At 40.6% G+C, this 19,356-nt stretch overlaps 1 protein-coding gene and 1 pseudogene across 1 annotated transcript; both read left to right on the top strand.

Annotated features, from left to right (window-relative positions):
• The first annotated feature begins 4,060 nt into the window (after positions 1-4,060).
• EXO5 (exonuclease 5) lies at positions 4,061-9,385 on the top strand. Its single transcript, XM_004450640.5, has 2 exons — positions 4,061-4,909; positions 7,830-9,385. The coding sequence occupies exon 2, from the start codon at positions 7,860-7,862 to the stop codon at positions 8,979-8,981; it is 1,122 nt and encodes a 373-aa protein (XP_004450697.1). The 5' UTR covers positions 4,061-4,909; positions 7,830-7,859; the 3' UTR covers positions 8,982-9,385.
• Positions 9,386-12,302: 2,917 nt separating this feature from the next.
• Positions 12,303-17,100, top strand: LOC139439632 (7-methylguanosine phosphate-specific 5'-nucleotidase-like; annotated as a pseudogene).
• Positions 17,101-19,356: the final 2,256 nt, after the last annotated feature.

Raw genomic sequence — 19,356 nt, 5'->3', positions numbered from 1 at the left:
CCAGAAGAAGGGTTGTATTCATAGAGTCCCAAATCCTACCCCTTCAATACCAGCTCATAGGATAAGACCTGGAAAGAGTGTAGGAATTTATCTAATCTAAACTCCTTATTTTATAGATGAAGAAATGGAGAATCCCCTCCAGTCATGTCATTTTCCCTGAGTCACATTTTTTAACATTTTTTTCCTCCAAGTTTGCTAGCCAGCTTTTCAAACACGTGCCCTTAATGGCTGAACATAGCTACTCTACCATTCTTAAGAGGTTTTCTTCTTATACCTACTACTGCCACAGGAGGTCTTTATAAATTGTGTTCTAGAGCCTTCCCCTGGCCTTTGCCTGTCATAAAGCCCTGCTCATTCACTTTCCCTCACAAGCACTCCTCCCTCTGCTGATCACGTCAGTGTTTCTCCACAGGTCTGTGTCTTTAAGCATATTCTCTTCTTGAGCTACACATTGTTTGTGATCACACTGACATCCTAATACTTCTTATATCTGCATTTCTGTTCTAGATTTTTCCTCTGAGTGCCAGAACTTTATGTTCAACGTCCTGCTGGACATCTCTTCTTGGCTAGCCAATAGTCACCTCAAAGTCAATATGTCCAAAACTCAACTCATAATCTTTTCAATAAAATCTGTATTCCTTAACCCAGGAAGAGGTACCATCATCCATCCAATTCTCCAGCTTAAATTCCTTCCTTTTCTCTCCTCTCTGCCCTATCAGGGAAATGGACTTCCTTTTTTTTCCCATTGGGCACAAATCTGGCAGTCTGCAGTCCTGGAAATGACTGGCAATGGAAGAAGGGGGAAGCTGCCTAGAAATGGAGCAAAGAAAACACCCAAGCAATAGAGAGAGAGAAAACACCATCCTAGTCACACTGACCCCTGGATCAAGCCTCACCTGAAGGCAGAGCTGCCTGGGTTTTCAAGCCTTTGCAAATGAATGAAGCCTATGAAGCTTCTTGAACCTGAAGCTGCCTGTTTTGGGCACAAGCAAGCCCCAGTCTTACATCCTTAGTTCATTTCCACCACCCCCAACTTCTTAACTAAGTTACCTCCTCTGGCTTTCTCCAATTAAGCAATGCCCTTTTCAATGATCGGAAATTGGTGTTTGGGTGAGGAGAGGATGATTTTAATATGGGAGGGGGAGGAGATCTGTACAGAATTTTGTCAGTGGGCTTCTCTTGAGCATACAGAGATTATATGAATTATTGTCCAGCACCTGTGGTGAATACAAACTTGAGCAAGGTAAATTTCCTACCCTTAATGCTCTGGTGCTCTAGAGCAGCACTGTCCAATAGAAATGGGAACTACATATGTAATTTTAAATTTTCTAGTAGTCATATTAATAAAAATAAATAAGCAAAATTAATTTTAAAATATATTTTATTTAACCCAATATATCCAATGTTATCATTTCAGCATGTAATCAATATGAAAATTAGTAGTGAACTATTTTACTTTTTTTTTCATACTGTCTTCAAAATCTGATGTGTCTTATAGTTACAGCACATCTCATTAGATGGAAACAGAGGAAAATGGACCACTTTTGTCTAACAGTATTTCCATAGTTATAGAATCCACGGGAATGGAAGAACCAAATCAATGATTTTTGTGTACTGATGGGCCTTCAAGGCCCAGACTTGTTAGGATAGTCTTTTTTTTTTTTTAATTGAAAAAGTCTTTTTTTAATTAGAGAAGATGTAGGTTTACAGAAAAATGCAGAAAATAGAGTTCCCATATACACTCCTTCACACGCAGTTTTCCCTATTTTTTTTTTAAGATTTTTATTGATTTATTTCTCCCTCCTCCCTCCATTGTCTGCTCTCTGTGTCCATTTGCTGTGTGTTCCTCTGTGTCTGCTTGTATTCTCATTGGGTGGCTCCAGGAACTGATCCTGGGACCTTCTGGAGTGGGAGAGAGGTGATCATTCTCTTGCGCCACCTCAGCGCCCTGATCTGCTGCATCTCTTATTATCTCTCTTCTGTGTCTCTTTCTGTTACGTCATCTTGCTGCACCAGGTCTCCACATGGGCCAGTACTCCTGCGCAGGGCAGTATTCCTGCGTGGGGCAGCACTCCATGTGGGCCAGCTCACCACATGGGCCATCTTGCCTTCACCAGGAGGTCCTGGATATTGAATCCTGGACCTCCTATATGGTAGATAGGAGCCCAATTGCTTGAGCCACATCCACTTCCCAGTTTTCCCTATTGTTAACACTCTGAATAAGTGTGGAATCTTTGTTACAATTGAGGAACAATATTATTTTTTAATTAATTTTTCTAAAGCTTTAAATTATATAAATGTTATATTAAAAATACAGGACATTCCCATACGCCCCACTCCCTTCCCCTCCCACACTTTCCCACATTAACATCCTTCATTTGTGTGGCACATTTATTACAATTGATGAACATGTATTGAAGCATTGCTACTAACCATGGACTATAGTTTACGTTATAGTTTACATTCCGTCCTGTGCAATTTGGTAGGTTGTGACAAAATATATAATGGCCTGTATCCATCATTGCAATGTTATGAAGAACAACTCCAATGTCCCCCCAAAAAACCATATTACACTTATTCTTCCCTCTCCCTCTCCTCAGAGCCACTGGTGGCTACTGCCTTTATAGCAATGATAAAAGTTCTTCCATTGCTAGAATAATAAGTCTATAGCAGAATAATAAGTGTACTTTAGTCCATTGTTCATTCCCCAATCTTGAGGATTTGGGGAGGTGATGGGCATCAGGATAGCCTTTTGGAGAAAAGGGTATCTTTCCTGAATTTTGCAGTTCACAGTCTTCAGAATGAAAGCTTTGGAGAATGTGGTCTTTCTCTTTTGGACATTCTCAATCTCTTCTGTTTAACTTCACCCAACAGGAGTGTCCCCCAAACTACATTTGAAGAACTGTTATATGAGGAGATTAGGAGGGGCTTTCCTGGGAGCTCCATCTTGACTAGAGAAGGCTGTATTGAAGAGGAGACGGAAACCTCCAGCCCAACCCAGTAATACCTCTCTTCATATATTGCATTTTCCTCAGTCTCTAAGAATAAGGATATATTCCCCACGACCATAAAACCATTCACACACCCAAGGTATTTATAATTGATGGGTATTATTATCTAATGTACAAATCACATTTAAATTTCCCCAACTGAACTTTGTAGCTTTTTTTTTTACATTTTTGTATTTTTATTTAAGAAATCTTCCCCTATTCTAAGTCCAAAAGATATTTTCCTATGTTATGTTCTAAAAGCTTTATAGTTTTGCTTTTTATATGTCTTTAATCCACCTGGAATTGATTTTTTATTAAGGAAGACAGAGGTGCAATTTTGTCTCTTTTTTTGTTTCCAGAAGTATACTCTACTGTCACAGGACCATTCATTTAAAAGACCATCTTTTCTCCACTGCTGTGCAATGCCACCTTTGTTATAAACCAAGTATCCAAATATGGGTGATAAAACTGTAAAACAAGGAAGGGACTGTGATAATAATTAGGTGAATGGTTGCCTCAGGAGAGATGGTAATGTATTTGCGAAAGTACTGGCACTTCTATTTCTGCTTTAATGATGACGTCTGCTCAATAATTATTCTTATATTTGTTTTATATTTCAGAATATAATTGTGCTACATTCCCCCCTTCCCCCCCCCAAAAAAAAGATTAATTGAAAAGCAAATAAACACAAAACAGATTGGTGAAGCGAGCGCCAGCATCTTTGGAAAGTGAGTTCGTGTTTGTTCTCTCAGCGGGGAAAGCAGGTGAGAGGAGGTAAGACCGGGAGACAGAATCCAGAGGTGACGGAGCGAAGACGCAGCACCCAGCCAGCAGAGGCCGGGCGCCCCGAGGAGGGCCCGCCCGCGCTTTTCCCGGGCACTGGCTTGGCAGGAGCTCCCGCTAAAGCCGGGAGACCCCGCCAGAAGGGCAGTTTAGCGCTCCCGTTCCGGAAGTAAACGACACGCACAGACTTGGAGAGCTCCCGCAAGCCGCCTTCGGGGCTGGGACGCCGCGCAGCGAGGGGAGGCCGCGCGGGGGCCACGTCCGGCGGAAGGGGCGGTCCTAGGGCCGCGCTGCGCCTTCTGGGGCCGCACGCCTCGGGGACTTTTCCGAAAGCCGGGCGGAAAGCCGCCTCTCGCAGCGCTCTCTGCCGGACTCGCTCAAGTGCTGAGTGTTCTGAGCGGGGCGGGAGTCCCGGAGCAGTTCCGAGGCCGGGGCGGGGCTGCGTGAGATAAGGGGTTCCGAGGCTCCTCCTGGAGGCGGGCGTGCGGGCGTGCGGGCGCCGCGTTTCGGAGTCCCGGGGGCTGTCCCTGCCGCCGCTGCCTCCCCCTCGCTCTCTCCCGGGTAGGGCCTGTGCCAGGACAGCGGCCGCCCTCCCTCCGCAGGCCCCCCAGGTGGATTCCACACCCTACGCCCTCCAAAGACCCTGCGGTCGGGTAGGGCCCCTTCCGAGGCGAGCGCGTCGCTCCCATTCTCGCTGCTCCGGGACCTTGCAGGAAGTGCTCAGGAAATTCCAGGGCCCTCGCGGAGCCCTAGGAAAGGTCTCCGTTGACGGGAACTCTCGGAGCTCACAAGTCAGGGCTGCACTGAACCAGCAGGTCAGATGTTGAGGGATAAGGCGGTGGCAGTTGCGCAGGCGATGGGAACCCATCGAAGAGGAAAGCAATCTCTGACCTGAGGATGGAGCTGGAGGAGGGAGCCGATCGCGGAGCGTCCACGAAGACCTGGTCTGTCAGAGCCGCTTCCTCCTCTCCTAGCCTTGTCATCTCAGCAGTCTGCTCTTCTCAATTAAGATCAACCAAATCCCAGGCGAATAGGAGTTTCCTCTCTCCGAGGGTTTAGTCAGATTTGTCGGAGTGAATGGGTACACCGTCATCTCTTCCATAGGAAGAAGATTCCTGTTCATTGAGTGCTAACAGGTGTGTGCGTGTTTTATCACTTACTCCTTTGGGTAGCTGGGTAGAATAGAAGATGTGTCAGTAGCCTTAAGAAAACTAAAACCTTGCTCAAGATTACTCCAAAAGCAGGTAGCAAATACTAAGTTAACAGTAGACCTAGTCAGGGTCAGGCTAAGAATCCAGATCTGTAGGGCCTCCAAATTATTGACGCTGTGCTGGGTATTTCCTAACCATATCATTCACTAACCACCTAATGATTGTTGCCAAACCTCTGTGCTTCCTGTATTGTTACAATAATATTTTTTTCACTTTAACTTACATTTATTTAAAAGTCAAACTTATCCCTAGAAACAGTATCTATGAAATTATGCATTTGGTGGATACAAACAGTATCTATGGAATTATGCATCTGATGGATACAAACACATTAAAAAAGTTTATAGCTTTAACAGCTCTAATAGCTTTAATAGCTTTTTAAAGGTGGATCTAAAAACTGTGGTCCAAGTACTTTGTAAAATCATCTCATGTGTCAAAGGGGACACAGTGTACTACATCATACTTGCTCCTGGATTTTTTTTTTTTTTCCTGTATAGGAAACTCCAGGCAACACATCTGAGTCTAAATTGTCCATCCCTAGGCTATTGTTTTCTTCTTTTAATGAATAATTCCACAAAAAAATATCCCCTTTTGTGTCTTCTCTAAGAGATATTTCACTTAACCATTTAGGGCTACTCCGTTCTCAATGTAGTAGGCAAAACAAGTAGAAAGTCCCTATGTTGTAGAAGCTTACTCTCTTTGAGGAGTTAATACATACACATGACATAGCCTAAATCAGTACTACCCAGTTCTGTGATAAGGGAAATATACTCTATCTGTGCCATCCAATACCGTACCCAGTGCAACTGAGGAACTGAAGGTTGTTTTATTTATTTTTAGTTAATTTAAATTTAAATAGCCACAGTGACTATCCTGTTGGACAACCCAGGTGTAGATATGTGAAATGAAATATTTGCAAGATGATTTAATTTTGGATTTAGTGCCCTCCCCCTAAAAAGAAAGGAAGTATACGTATTTATTGCCATTTAACTTAGTTTCTTGGTGGACAGCAAAGATTCTCTTGAACTTCCAGAGAGTTCAAAATCCACACCAAATTACACATTTTGAAACTATCATTTAAAGCACATTTACAATTTAAGACACTTGGACATATGTGCAGCTTCTCAGTTTTATTATTACTGAAGTATCCTATAAGCCAATAACGTTATAGGATATAAGCAAAAGTCCCTTATTGTAATATTACTTGTACTCTTTGCAAATAATTTTACTTCCAGCTATATATATTTTCCTTCATTAATAGCATTTAGATTATTGTAAAAATTGGTTAAGTACAAGCCTAACTAATACCAATTTCAGGGCATCAGTTCTTCAACTATTAATATGGAAGTCGGTACATTCAGCATAGTAACTGCCTATCAAAATCAAGGAGGAGATGCTTGGCTCATAGTTACCTGGATCAGTTTAAATTCTGTTAAATTGTTTACTTTCCTGGCACTCAAAGTCAAATACTAGTGAACTGGTCATACCTTGTTTGGCTTTCTTTTATTTTCTCTTTATTCAAAGTTAGACTTATGAGGTTAGGAGGAAAGCTTAAAAAGAGTACCTTCATAAGATAATATGCCTAATTTATTAAGAATTAAAAATACTTGAGAGATAAAACAATAATGTATGGACTTTGTTTCATGGTTTAAAGGAAAGGTATCCAAGACATTTTTAGGGCCATTGGAGAAATTTGAATACGAACTGCATTCATTTTGTTAGTTTTGATAATACTGTAGTTATGCAGGAAAATGAGCTTATTTGGAAAGGTATGCTGAAACATTTAGATCTGAGGTGTTATGATGTCTATAATTTAATTTAAAATAATTCTTGTCCCACCCCCGAAATACAAACATTAAGAAAATAAAAATGTCAACTGTTGTTAATCTAGTTGGTGTGTATATAGTTGTTCATTGTTCTATTTTTTCTGCTTCTTTGTACCTTTGAAGATTTTCATAGTAAAACATTAAAAAATGAGTACCTGTCCCATGGTAGGATAGTGAGATATTGAGTGTGAAGCACTTGGCTCAGTGTATAACACACAATAATTGCACACTAAATATTAACTTGTAGCAAAACGGTAATATTTTAATAGTGCTTATTGAAAGGTATTTTCTACTGTAAGCTAATTCCTGGTAGTGGGAAACGCCTATTTCTATATATTAATAATAATAGGAGGGTGAATTTATAAAGTCAATAGGAGGAAGCTAAAACCTACCAAGATTTTTTTCTTCACATTACTATTTTGTATATAAGTAGCTCTATTTGTATTTCTCTCTATTGGTCTTTTGCCATACCGTGTACTTGAGAACTACATTTAGAGATGGTATTTGTAAAGTTGGTTTTACCGAAGGAAGTCTGTATTTGAGGTTTATATTCTAGGTCAAGGACTCAGCATCACAGGCATTAGAGATGTGACCCACGGTAAATTGTTAAATTTTGTCCAACATTTACAAATATCTGTATTCACCTAAAATAATGAAATAATGCTCCTAGTCAGGAGACATTTGACAAACAAAAAGTGAATATCAAATTTCCTTTTAAATCAGAAGAAATTAAGGCCAAGAGGGTGATTTGCTTGAAGTCACACTGTATGTTAGTAGCATATCCAGGAATAAAACTATTTTTCCATTTAAAAAACCCTGCCAAGTGGGCATATATGAATGATACAGGGAGCCCTAGTATTATAAAGTGTACTTGTACTTGGGTTACAACTCAATTGCATTAGTAATGGCCAATTATTAGGCTTCCATGAAAATATAAATAATCATAATTATTTTTACCTCCTTGGAACTTTTGAGCAAGTTTTTATTTGGATAATGTATTTCTTTAACATGTTATGCAGGGCCTTCCTTGCCTAATCCAGAGCTGTGCCATGGCAGAGACTAGGGAAGAGGAGACAGTGTCAGCAGATGCCTCTGGGTTCTCAGACATGAGTGACTCAGAGATCCTGGAACTGGTAGATGCCCAAGAGTCAAGTGCTTCAGTTAGCAAGACTGGCCCTTCTTCTGAACTTCCAGGGAAGGATGGCAAGGCCACAAGCTTACAGAAGTGGAAGAGAGACTTGGATGTGTCCTCACCCATGGAGCAATTCCACCTTAACTATTTGTATGTCACTGACCTATCAACTCAGAACTGGTGTGAACAGCAAATGGTATATGGAAAGGAGTTTCCTGACTTTCTGACACCAGAAAAGGCAGCTATTTTGGAAACTGGTGCTAGCATCCACCTAGCTAGAGAACTGGAAGTTCATGATCTTGTGACTATCCCCATCACCACGAAAGAAGATGCCTGGGCAACTAAGTTTCTCAACATACTATCAATGATTCCCACCTTGCAGTCAGAGGGGCGCATCAGAGAGTTTCCAGTGTTTGGGGAAGTGGAGGGTGTACTTCTTGTTGGGGTGATTGATGAGCTGCACTATACAGCCAAGGGGGAACTGGAACTGACTGAACTGAAGACACGCAAGCGCCCTTTGCTTCCTCTGGAAGCTCAGAAGAAAAAAGACTGCTTTCAAGTCAGCCTATACAAATATATCTTTGATGCCATGGTACAAGGGAAAGTGATTCCTGCTAGCCTAATCCACCATGCAAAACTGTGTCCAGAAAAACCACTGGGACCCTTGGTGCAGAGGCATGCCCAGCAGGGAGGTTTCTCTGTGAAGTCTTTGGGTGACCTGATGGAGCTGGTCTTCTTGTCTCTAACATTATCTGACCTCCCAGTCATTGATATCCTGAAAATTGAGTATATCCACCAAGAGACTGCCACTGTGCTGGGTACAGAGATTGTGGCCTTTGAAGAGAAGAAGGTGAGAAGTAAGGTGCAGCGTTATATGGCCTACTGGATGGGCCACCGAGAGCCTCAAGGGGTTGATGTGGAGGAGGCTTGGAAGTGCCGCACATGCAACTATGCAGATATCTGTGAGTGGAGGAAGAGTGGTGGGGTATTCACCTCCACACTGGAGCCCCAAGCCAAAAAAAACCAAACTAGTGAATAGAAGGTGTATCTTCAAGAATTTTGATCCTTCCTGCTCCTAATGTATTCAGCAGAGTAAAGGAGGAGCAGTCTCTGAACTTGGCTTTTATGGAGTGGCCTTCTTTTGGCTCTATTCCTTATATCCTTGACTTGTAACCACTTCAAATCCAGGACCAAGGCTAAGAGGTCAGCAGGAGAGATCTGGGGGTTATGCCTTCCCTGGAGCTTTGCTGTGAATTGCCAAGAAGACCGATGCTCATCATGACTGGAGCAAATGTATCCTTCAGCAAACATTACCTTCCTAAGAAAATTCTTCAGTTTATGATAAGCCCCTTTTCTATTTTCCTCAATCAAGTTTTTTGTTTGTTGGTTGGTTTTTGCATTTTATATAATAAAATAAAACACTGTCCAGGACAGTTGAACGTTTTCTCATAATCCCAATATCTCAAGGATGACTGCTATAAATAGTTTTGTGTATATTATTCCAAACCTTTAAATACTTAAATATTTTTCTGAATCAGAATTAATGGAATGGGCAGACCAAGAATTTTAAATAAGCACAGTAAATAACCTCGAAGAGTTGAAGAAAATGAAGCAGGAACAGAAAGTCATAAAAAAGTAAATAGATGAGATATAGAAAACATAATACATGAAGTAACATTGAGCATTCATGTGCTCTACAATCCAGCAATACCAGTACTAGGTATATACGAAGAGAAACTCCTGTACATGTATTAACAGGAAAATGAACAAGAATATACATTATAGCACTTTCACCATAGCAAATACTAGAAATTACCCACCTGCCTATCATCAGAAGAGTGGATGATGTGGTACAGCAGCCAAAACAAATGAGCTACAATGATATACAATATGGATGGATCTTAGCCTTACAGTATTAAGTGAATAAAAGTAAGTCCCAAAAGATTATATATAGCAGGATCACTTTTATAAAGTGGAAAATAAAAATTAAAATATTTTAAGGAAAAAGATGAGAGGAATATCAAAGCATATTATAAGGCAATAGAGCCCTTACCTACAAATATCACCTAAGGGCTAGAGGAAAGAATGATAAGGAAACTACCTGGAAGGTAAGGACTTGTTCTTAGAGATACCATTGGAAAATTTGTTGAAGTAAGTGGATGAGGCAGAAAATTGGCAGGGGCAGGGTTTCTGTATTAACTAGAAAGTCAAGAGCCAGCTGAACATGGTTATTAATATGCCTCCATGCTATATATGAGCTGGTAATACCTGAGTATATTTGTGAGATAAAGTAGGTTACCTCTGGAGACCTTTTGAGTTGCACATACTCTTATGGACAATGGAAGTCTTGTAATAACTGTTCCCATTTATTGAGTGATTGTGATGTTCCAGGCACTGGACTAAGCACTTTTTGTGGTTAAATCTATATATCCGTTATTATCCCTGATGAGGATTGAGGCTTAGAAGGGTTATATTATTTGCCCAAAGTCCCACATTTTGCAGATAGTAGACTCTAGCCCAGATATGCCTGACTGGAGTGTTTATGTTCATAACCATTATGATATAAAGTTTCCTTTTTGCTGTTGTTAAGGTTCCTGGAGTGTATAGTATATTATTAATATTTTAGGTCCCAGGAAGTTTGGAATCAAACTGGACCATATGAGATAAACAGAATTAAGCTAACAGTCTTTAAGAAAAGAACTTGTTCAGGATTTTGTAGCATCATTTTAGTTATACTAGAAGCTTTAAGAAGAGGAAAAGGGGGGAAATCAACTGGTTTCAGATAGTGGCACTGTCAGAATTCAGTAATTCCCTGGGATCGCAAATCCTTATTTTAAGCTAACAGCTTCTGTCTATCAACTTAATATTTCTCACAACATAATTTTAGGCATCTGTAGTTGGGATATTTGTTACCCCTCCCCCCATATTACTGCTTTTGTTCCCCACAACAAATGCTTCCCTGGTCTTTAGCCTCGACATATCTAATGATGTCTCTCTCCCTTGTGAATTCTGCCTAAGTGTGTATGCTCCAAATTGTGGACCTCTTGGATATTTGTTCAGTGGGTAAATGACAGGAGACTTTGTCACAATGCTATTTATTTATTTATTTATTTTGCTTTTTGAGCCAGGAAATAAGTGGAATAACTTAGTTAGGGTTAGATTCAACTGCTTATAATGGAAACACCCAAAATAATAGTAGTTAAATAAAAGTTTATTTCTTTCCCATATAAACGAAATCTAGATATAGTTAGTCCAGGTCTGGTGTGGCTTTCCGTCTAGCCAGATTCCTTCTGTCTTATTTCTGTGATGTCAACATGTATCTTCTACTTCAAAGATGAAAATGGCTCCCAAGTTCCAGACATCCAGCAGCAAGCTGGAAAAGAAGGGCATCCCTTTTACGACACTTCCTAAATTTGTACTACCACTGCCCCTTACATATCATTGGCCAGACCTTGACCACATGGCCAAAGATAGTTGCAAGAGGGGTTGGGATATGTAGTTTTTATTCTGGGAAAGCATATGCCAGGAAAAAATGGGTAGATTTTATGACAGTGCAAGAAGGGAAGAAGGGATGTTGAGGAACAGCTTGCATTCTCTACCCCACTGAGGTTTTCTGGAACAGTGCTGGCACTCTGCTTTGCTAGGACCCTACACTCTTGGATAGAATGAGGGAAGGGGGAAGAGGAGAGCATGACCAGTTTTTATTTTATCCCTACAACTCCATCCTGGTACCAAAATATATCAGAATTGATAGTTCCAGCTTAAGGCTTCCTGATAATCACTCATAATTTTTAAAATTTTAAATCTTATATCATCTGCTCTATAGAATCTGGACAAATACACTGACTTGCATATTCTGAGGCAAAAACAGCAGGTTGATAGTCAACTTTGAGAATTTGATAACTTGTAAAACCACTGGAGGCCTGCAGAAGGCCATGAGATTCTTAGAAGCGTTAACTAATGATTCTGGGTATCTTACAGCCAAAGGAAAGGCAAGTTTGAGAGGACCCAGCCAAGACAGATTCAGTTCTGGTATTCGTGTGTTGTATAGTCTAGTAGGTAATACAGACAAATAAACAGGCAATGATATAACTATGTGGTAAGAGCTATTAACAAGTAGTACAAGATACTAGAGGTTCACAAAAGGACATCTACTCTTGACTTTGAGGTCAGGAAAGATTTCCAGTAGAAATGACAACTGATACCCGAACAGAATGATTTAGCTGAATTGAGAGGTTTCGGGCAATAATTTTCAAGACAGAGAATAGTGTATGTAACAACAGGTGGAGAACATGCTACGTACAAGGATATGAAAAAAGTTAGTTAAATTTAGAGAATATAATGTGGGGAAGTGGAAGAAATGAAGCAGAAGAGGTAAGCAGGACACTATGCAAGGCTTCATAAATAATTTCAGAGAGTTACTAGATTTCTTGCTGTTTGCCCCTAATTTCTCTTTTTCTCAATATCTTTGTAAAGTAAGTGGGGGCAAAGTAGTATCCTTGAGATGGAGCTGTTTTAGTAAATGTATTTCAGAATGATTTGTCTCAGATTCATCTCAGATGGAGCTGAGATTGGATATATTGTGGTATCAGGATTCCAGGTTGCATGGTTTTCAGCTCCTCAAATGTAGGAGTAGAAAATGCAAAGTGGATATGACATTATTTTGAGTAAGGCAGTAAGGTTCAGAGGGCCTGCTGATGGGGAGAAAGGGGTGGCTCCAAACTCTGGATATCTGATGAAGTAGACGATGAGCTAGGACTAATGGAACAAGAAGAATGGGAGGTTGGGTTTAGAAGTAGGATGTTAGAATTTAAGGTTTCAGAAGTGTAGCAGATCTGATAAGGATCAAATTCTAGTATGTGGTTATTGAGCCTTTGTTGAAGGTGGGTAGAAGTGTAGTTTAGGAGAATTGAAGAAGCAGGCTAGGATGAAGATTCCTAGCTTGCTTATACCCCACAGCCACAAAATCTGCCTATGGGCCTAGGCATCAATATTTATAGGATACTGAACTAGAATTGAAGTGAAGATAATTGGAGTGAGTAGGTCAGGAAACTGAGAGGTAGGGTAATGTTTCTTTACCAAGAGTATGCATCAAAATCAATATTAGATATTATTAAAAATCACATGTCCTTGCCTCACATTTGGAGACTCTGGGCTGGGTTCAGGGCATCAGCATTTTAAAGCTTCATAAATGATTCTGGTTACTGTCTTCTGAAATTACTAATTCCTTTTATTTCTATTAGCCAACAATTAGTTGATTTTTCTTTCCTGCAAAGTAGATTCTCCTTTCCCCATGTAACAGTGTTACAAAAATTTTTAAAATAATATACAAGTGTATAAAAGAGACAATGAAAGTCTACTCTTTAAACTTATTTTCCTGAGGTTACTATAGCCATACCCTTGACTTGACCAGTCTGTATGCTGAAGTCACCTGTAGTTTTCTTACCAGTCCATGCCTCTAATTAAAGCTCACATCTCAGAGGCCAAATTTTGACATCTGGACTTGGGTATCTCATAAATATCTCAGCCATCACATGACCAAAGTTAAATTCATGATTTCCTATCTAAACCTGTTCCTTTTTCTGTCCTTCTCATTTCCCCATAAATAGCACCATTAACTACTCTTTTTTTTTTTTTTAAGATTTATTTTTGTTATTTATTTCTCCCCACTCCCTCCATTGTCTGCTCTCTGGCCATTCGCTGTGTTTTCTTCTGTGTCTGCTTGTATTCTCATTAGGCGGCTCCAGGAATCGATCCTGGGACCTTCCAGAGTGGGAGAGAGGAAATCATTCTCTCATGCCACCTCAGCTCCCAGATCTGCCGCATCTCTTATTCTTTCTCCTCTGCGTCTCTTTTTGTTGCGTCATCCTGCTGCGCCAGCTCTCCACGTGGGCCAGCTCTCCGCATGGGGCAGCACTCCTGCATGGGCAGCACTCTGCACAGGCCAGCATTCTGCATGGGCCAGCTCACCACATGGGCCAGCTTGCCTTTACCAGGAGGCCCTGGGCATCGAACCCTGGACCTCCTATATGATAGATGGGCATCCAATTGCTTGAGCCACATCTACTTCCCAACTACTCCTTTTTCAAGCCAGAAACCTGGGACTCATCCTGATTCTGTCTTCCTTTCCACTTTCATATTATATCTCTAATCTGAACCCTTCTCTCCACTTTATCCTTGGCTTGCAAAGTTCTTCAAGTGTCAATAAATTTAAATTATTGAAATCATGCAAAGTAACTTCACAACAATGGAATGAAGCTAGAAATCATTAACAGTAGGAAAGCTGGAAAATTTATAAATATGTGCAGATTAAGCTCCGCTTTCAAACAACCAGTGGGTTAAAGAGACAAAAATCAAAAGGAAAATTAGAAAATACCTAGAAATAAATGAAAATGAAAGGACAACATACCAAAACTTATGGAATACAAAGACAGCAATGTATAGAGGAAAATATATAGCTATGGATGCCTGTATTTTAAAAGAAGAAAGCTCTCAATAACCTAACTTCTGATCTTGAGGAACTAGAAAAAGAAGAGTAAAGTAAACCAGAGTGAGCAGAATGAAGGAAATAAGATTAGAGTGGAGATAAATGAAACAATAGAAAAGCAATGAGAGAATAAACAAACCTAAAGAATGGTTCCTTTAAAAGATCAATAAAATTGACAAACCTTTGTCTAAATTTTTTTTCCCTCTCCCCTTCCCCCTCCCCCCAGTTGTCTGTTCTCTGTGTCTATTTGCTGCGTGTTCTTCTTTGTCCTCTTCTGTTGTCAGCGGCATGGGAATCTGTGTTTCTTTTTGTTACATCATCTTGTTGTGTCAGCTTTCCATGTGTGCGGTGCCATTCTTGGGCAGGCTGAACTTTTCTTTCGCGCTGGGCGGCTCTCCTTACTGGGTGCACTCCTTGCGCTTTGGGCTCCCCTATGCTGGGACATCCCTGCATGGCATGGCACTCCTTGCGTGCATCAGCACTGCATGTGGGCCAGCTCCACACGGGTCAAGGAGGCCCGGGGTTTGAACCGCGGACCTCCCATGTGGTAGACAGACGCCCTAACCACTGGGCCAAGTCCACTTCCCCCTTTGTCTAAATTGACAAACTTAACAAAGATTGATGAGAAAAGATACAAATAACTAAAATCAGAAATGGAAATTGTGGCATATCAACTGACCTTACAAATATTTAAAGGATTATAAGAGAATACTGTGAACAATTGTACACCAACAAATTAGATAATCTAGATAAAATGGAAAATTCCTAGAAACACACAAATGTCCTAAGTTGACTCAAGAAGAAATAGAAAATCTCAACAGACAGTAATCAAAAACCTCCCAATAAAAAAAAGTCCAGAACCAGATGGATGCACTGGTAAATTTTACCAAAGGTTTAATTTACCTTTAAAGGTTTAATTACCTGAGAAGGATTCACTAACCCTTCTCAAACTCTTCCAAAAAACTCAAGAGTAGGGAAGACTTCTTAGTTAATTCTATGAGTATTATCCTGATACCAAAGCCCAGTAAAGACAAAGACAGCACAAGAAAAGAAAATTACAGACCAATTCCCCTTATAAGCAGACATGAAAAAGTTCTTTATATCCTAGCATCCTGAAAAGATTGTATACCATGACTAAGTGGTGTTTATCCCAGAAATGCAAGGGTGGTTCAACACAGTCAATGTAATACAGCACATAAATAGAACAAAGGGGAAAAAACCCACATGATTATATCAGTAGATGCAGAAAAGGCATTTGACAAACTTTAACCATCTTTCATGATAAAAACACTCAGAAAACTAAGAATAGAAGGTGTGGTGGAGGATAGTTCTCATAATCCTTTAAATATTTGTACATTAAAAACTACAAATCATAGCTGAAAATTTTTAGAGAAGACCTAAATAAATGGCAGGACATTCTTGTTCATGGATTGGAAGACTATCATGAATGTATCAGTATTACACAAAGTGATCCACAGATTCAATGCAATCCCTATCAAGATTCCAACAGAGGCCACCACCCAGATGGTGGAGAAGGTAAGGCCAGAAGATGCATCCTTGGCCCTGCTGTGTTTCCCCGGGCCAGTAGCCCCAGCCCTGGCAGAGCCCCCACTTCGTCCCCTCCCAACAAGCCTTGGGCACCCTTTTGGGCCAGCCCATGAAGAGATCAGTTCTCTTGGGTCTTGGGACAGGTGAGCTCCCTGATGAAGGCGGGTGAAGGAGATTGTGGTTGCACCCTGCAGGGATGGGGAAGACTACTTACAGGTGATTTCTAATTTTGATATGACCTTGAGCAGGTTTGTATATAATGGAAAGCAATGTCCATCTTCTTACAATATTCTGGATAACAGTAGGATCATCAGTGAGGAGTGCTGGAGAGAACTGATGGCAATCTTTCACCATTATTACCCAATTGAAATTGACCCAAACTGGACCATCAAAGAGAAGTAACCTCATATGATGATGGAATGGTGGACCAAAGCACAAGATCTCCAGTGTTAACAGAAAATTTAGAAGTTTCAGAGAGCCAAAATGATTAGAGAGTTCAATGCGATCCTTAGGGAAAGATACAAAACATTCTTCAATACACTGTACCATAACCACATTCCCCTTTTCATCTTTTCCGCCAAGCATCAGTGATGTCCTGGAAGAAATTATCTGACAAAGTTTTCCACCCCACATCCATATTGTGTCTAACTACATGGATTTTGATGAGAATGGTTTCCTAGAGGAATTCAAGGGTCAGCTCATATACACATATAACAAAAACATTTCCATGTGGGAGGATTCCAGTTACTTCCAGAAGCTTCAGGGCAAAACCAACGTCATCCTGCTTGGATACTCCATGGGCGACCTTACTATGGTCGATGGGGTTCCCGGTGTAGACAAAATTACTCAAAATTGGCTTCCTGAATGACAATGTAGAGAAGTGGTTGGAGTGCTACATGGACTCCTATGACATTGTGCTGGAAAAAGATGAGATGTTGGATGTGGTCAATGGGCTGCTGCAGCACATCCTGCACCAGGAGGACCAGATGGAGATGTAGAGCTCCTGAACCCTGCGTGCTCAGCCAGGTCCTGCAGGCCATGATGAGGGGAATCTTACCCATGGACTGCCTTCTGCAAGCACTGCTCTTCCCTGTCTGCAGAGAAAAATCCAGGGTGGTTGGGAGCTGCTGGGCCCCACACCCCTCCTTCCTCCTTTCTCCCAGATCCTTCCATTGTTTTCATCAGAGCTTGGGGGAAGCTCTGCCAGGTGGGAGGGCAGCAGAAGCTGCTCCAAATGAACCATGAACTTGCCAGATCTTAGCACTCTTGGGATCATCTAGTCCTAAGATTTTTTTTCAAAAAGTTTAAACATTGGAACCTGTTACTCAAGCAAATCTAACTTGTATAGCAGATCAGAATAAGAAAAAACAAAAAACAACACCCTTTTTTCGCAGAAATGAAAAAAGCTGGTTCTCAAATTAATACAGAATAATAAGGGCCCTCCAAATAGCCAAAACAATTTTGAAAAAGAACAAAGTTGGAGTACTCACACTCCCCAATTTCAAAACATACCTTGAAGTTACAGTAATCAAAAGAGTATGGTAGTGACATAAGCTTAGACATATAGACTAATGGAATATAATAGAAAGTCCAGAGGTAGACCTATGCATCCATGGGCAACTGGTTTTTGACAATTGTGTCAAGACATTTAATGGGGGAAAGAATAGTTTCTTCAACAAATGGTGTTGAGAAAATGATATCCGCATGCAAAAGAATGAAGTTGGAACCCTACCTCATACTATACACAAAAATTAGCTCAAAATGTATTAAGAACCTAAATATAAGAAATAAAACAATGAAACTCTTAGAAACTAGCATAGGGGCAAATCTTCAGGACCTGAGATCGAATAATGAATTCTTAGCTATAACACCAAAAGTAGGGGAAATAAAAGAAAAGAATAGGTAAATGTTACTTCATCAAAATAAAAAAATTTTTAGTATCAAAGGACATTAAAAGTAAATGAAGAGGGAAGCAGATTTGGCTCAACAGATAGAGCATCCACCCAGCACATGGGAGGTCCAGGGTTCAAACCCCGGGCCTCCTGGGCCATGTGATGAGCTGGCCCATGCACAATGCTGATGCGCGCAAGGAGTGCCCTGCCACACGGGTGTCCCCCGTGTAGGGGAGCCCCACGCACCAGAAGTGTGCTCCGTAAGAAGAGCCACCCAACACGAAAGAAGTGCAGCCTGCCCAGGAGTGGTGCCGCACACAGGGAGAGTTGATGCAGAAAAATGGTGCAACAAAAAGAGACACAGATCCTGGTGCCACTGACAAGAATACAAGTGGACACAGAAGAACACACAGCGAATGGACACAGAGAGCAGACAACTGGGCGGAGGAGGGGAGAGGGTGGGGAAGGGGGGGAAAATAAATAAATAGAAAAAAGAAAATGAAAGACAACCTACAGAATGGGAGAAAATAGTTGCAAACCATATATACCATATATCTGATAAGGGTTTAATATCCAGAATATGTAGAGAACTGCTGCAACTCAACAACAAAAAGACAACTCAGTTTTAAAATGGGCAAAGGATTTGAATAGTCATTATTCCAGAAAAGATATGGCAATTTGAGATTATTTTATGAATCCCAAAAGGAAAGATTGTGTTTGTAAACTATTCCTTTGGGATTGATACCCTTTGATTGCATTAATTCAGCTGAGATGTCTTTGATTAGATTACCTGTTAAGATTAGGACTTTTAGATTTGACTACATCAGAGGTATGACTCAGGTTGAGTCCCTAACCCCTTGCTGGATCTAATATAAACAGACAGTCAAGAAGATGGAAACAGAAGAGAGATCTCTGTCATTTTTTATCCTGCCATGTGACAGAAAGGAGAAGGCTCGAAGAGCTAACGCCCTAGAGAAATGAATAATTTTGCCTGATAGCTTACGCTGAGATTGTGTAGAGAGCTGAAATTGATATAGGAGGCCTGGAAAGAAACAAGCCCTATACCACAAGAGAGGACTTAAGCAGGGAGCCTCAAGAGGAAGACCCAGAGGGGAAGGCAGAGACCAGCAACCATATTGCTTCAACACGTGGCAACTGACTTTGGTAATAAATCAACCTTGAGTTGGACTTCTTACAGCCTTGTAACTGTAAGCTTTTACCCCAAATAAATACCCTTTATAAAAGCCACCAGATTTCTGGTATTTTTGCATCGGCACCCTTTTGGCAGACTGCTATAGAAAATATACTAAGGACCAATACACATATGAAAAGATGATCAACATCATTAGTTATTAGGGAAATGCAAATCAAAACCACAAAGAGATATTATTTCACACCCACTAGAATGGCCATGATTAAAAAAAGAAAGAAAGAAAGAAAAAGAAAATACCAAGCGTAAGTGAGGATGTGGAGAAATAGGAACACTT

The sequence above is a fragment of the Dasypus novemcinctus genome, chromosome 9 (assembly GCF_030445035.2).
Source record: "Dasypus novemcinctus isolate mDasNov1 chromosome 9, mDasNov1.1.hap2, whole genome shotgun sequence".
Classification (NCBI taxonomy): Eukaryota; Metazoa; Chordata; class Mammalia; order Cingulata; family Dasypodidae; genus Dasypus; species Dasypus novemcinctus.
Note: the sequence above shows the minus strand (reverse complement) of the source record. Positions and strands in the feature narration are given on the sequence as shown.

Coding starts and splice junctions, on each gene's coding strand:
- EXO5 (XM_004450640.5), top strand. CDS start 7,860: ATGGCAGAGACTAGGGAAGAGGAGACAGTGTCAGCAGATGCCTCTGGG.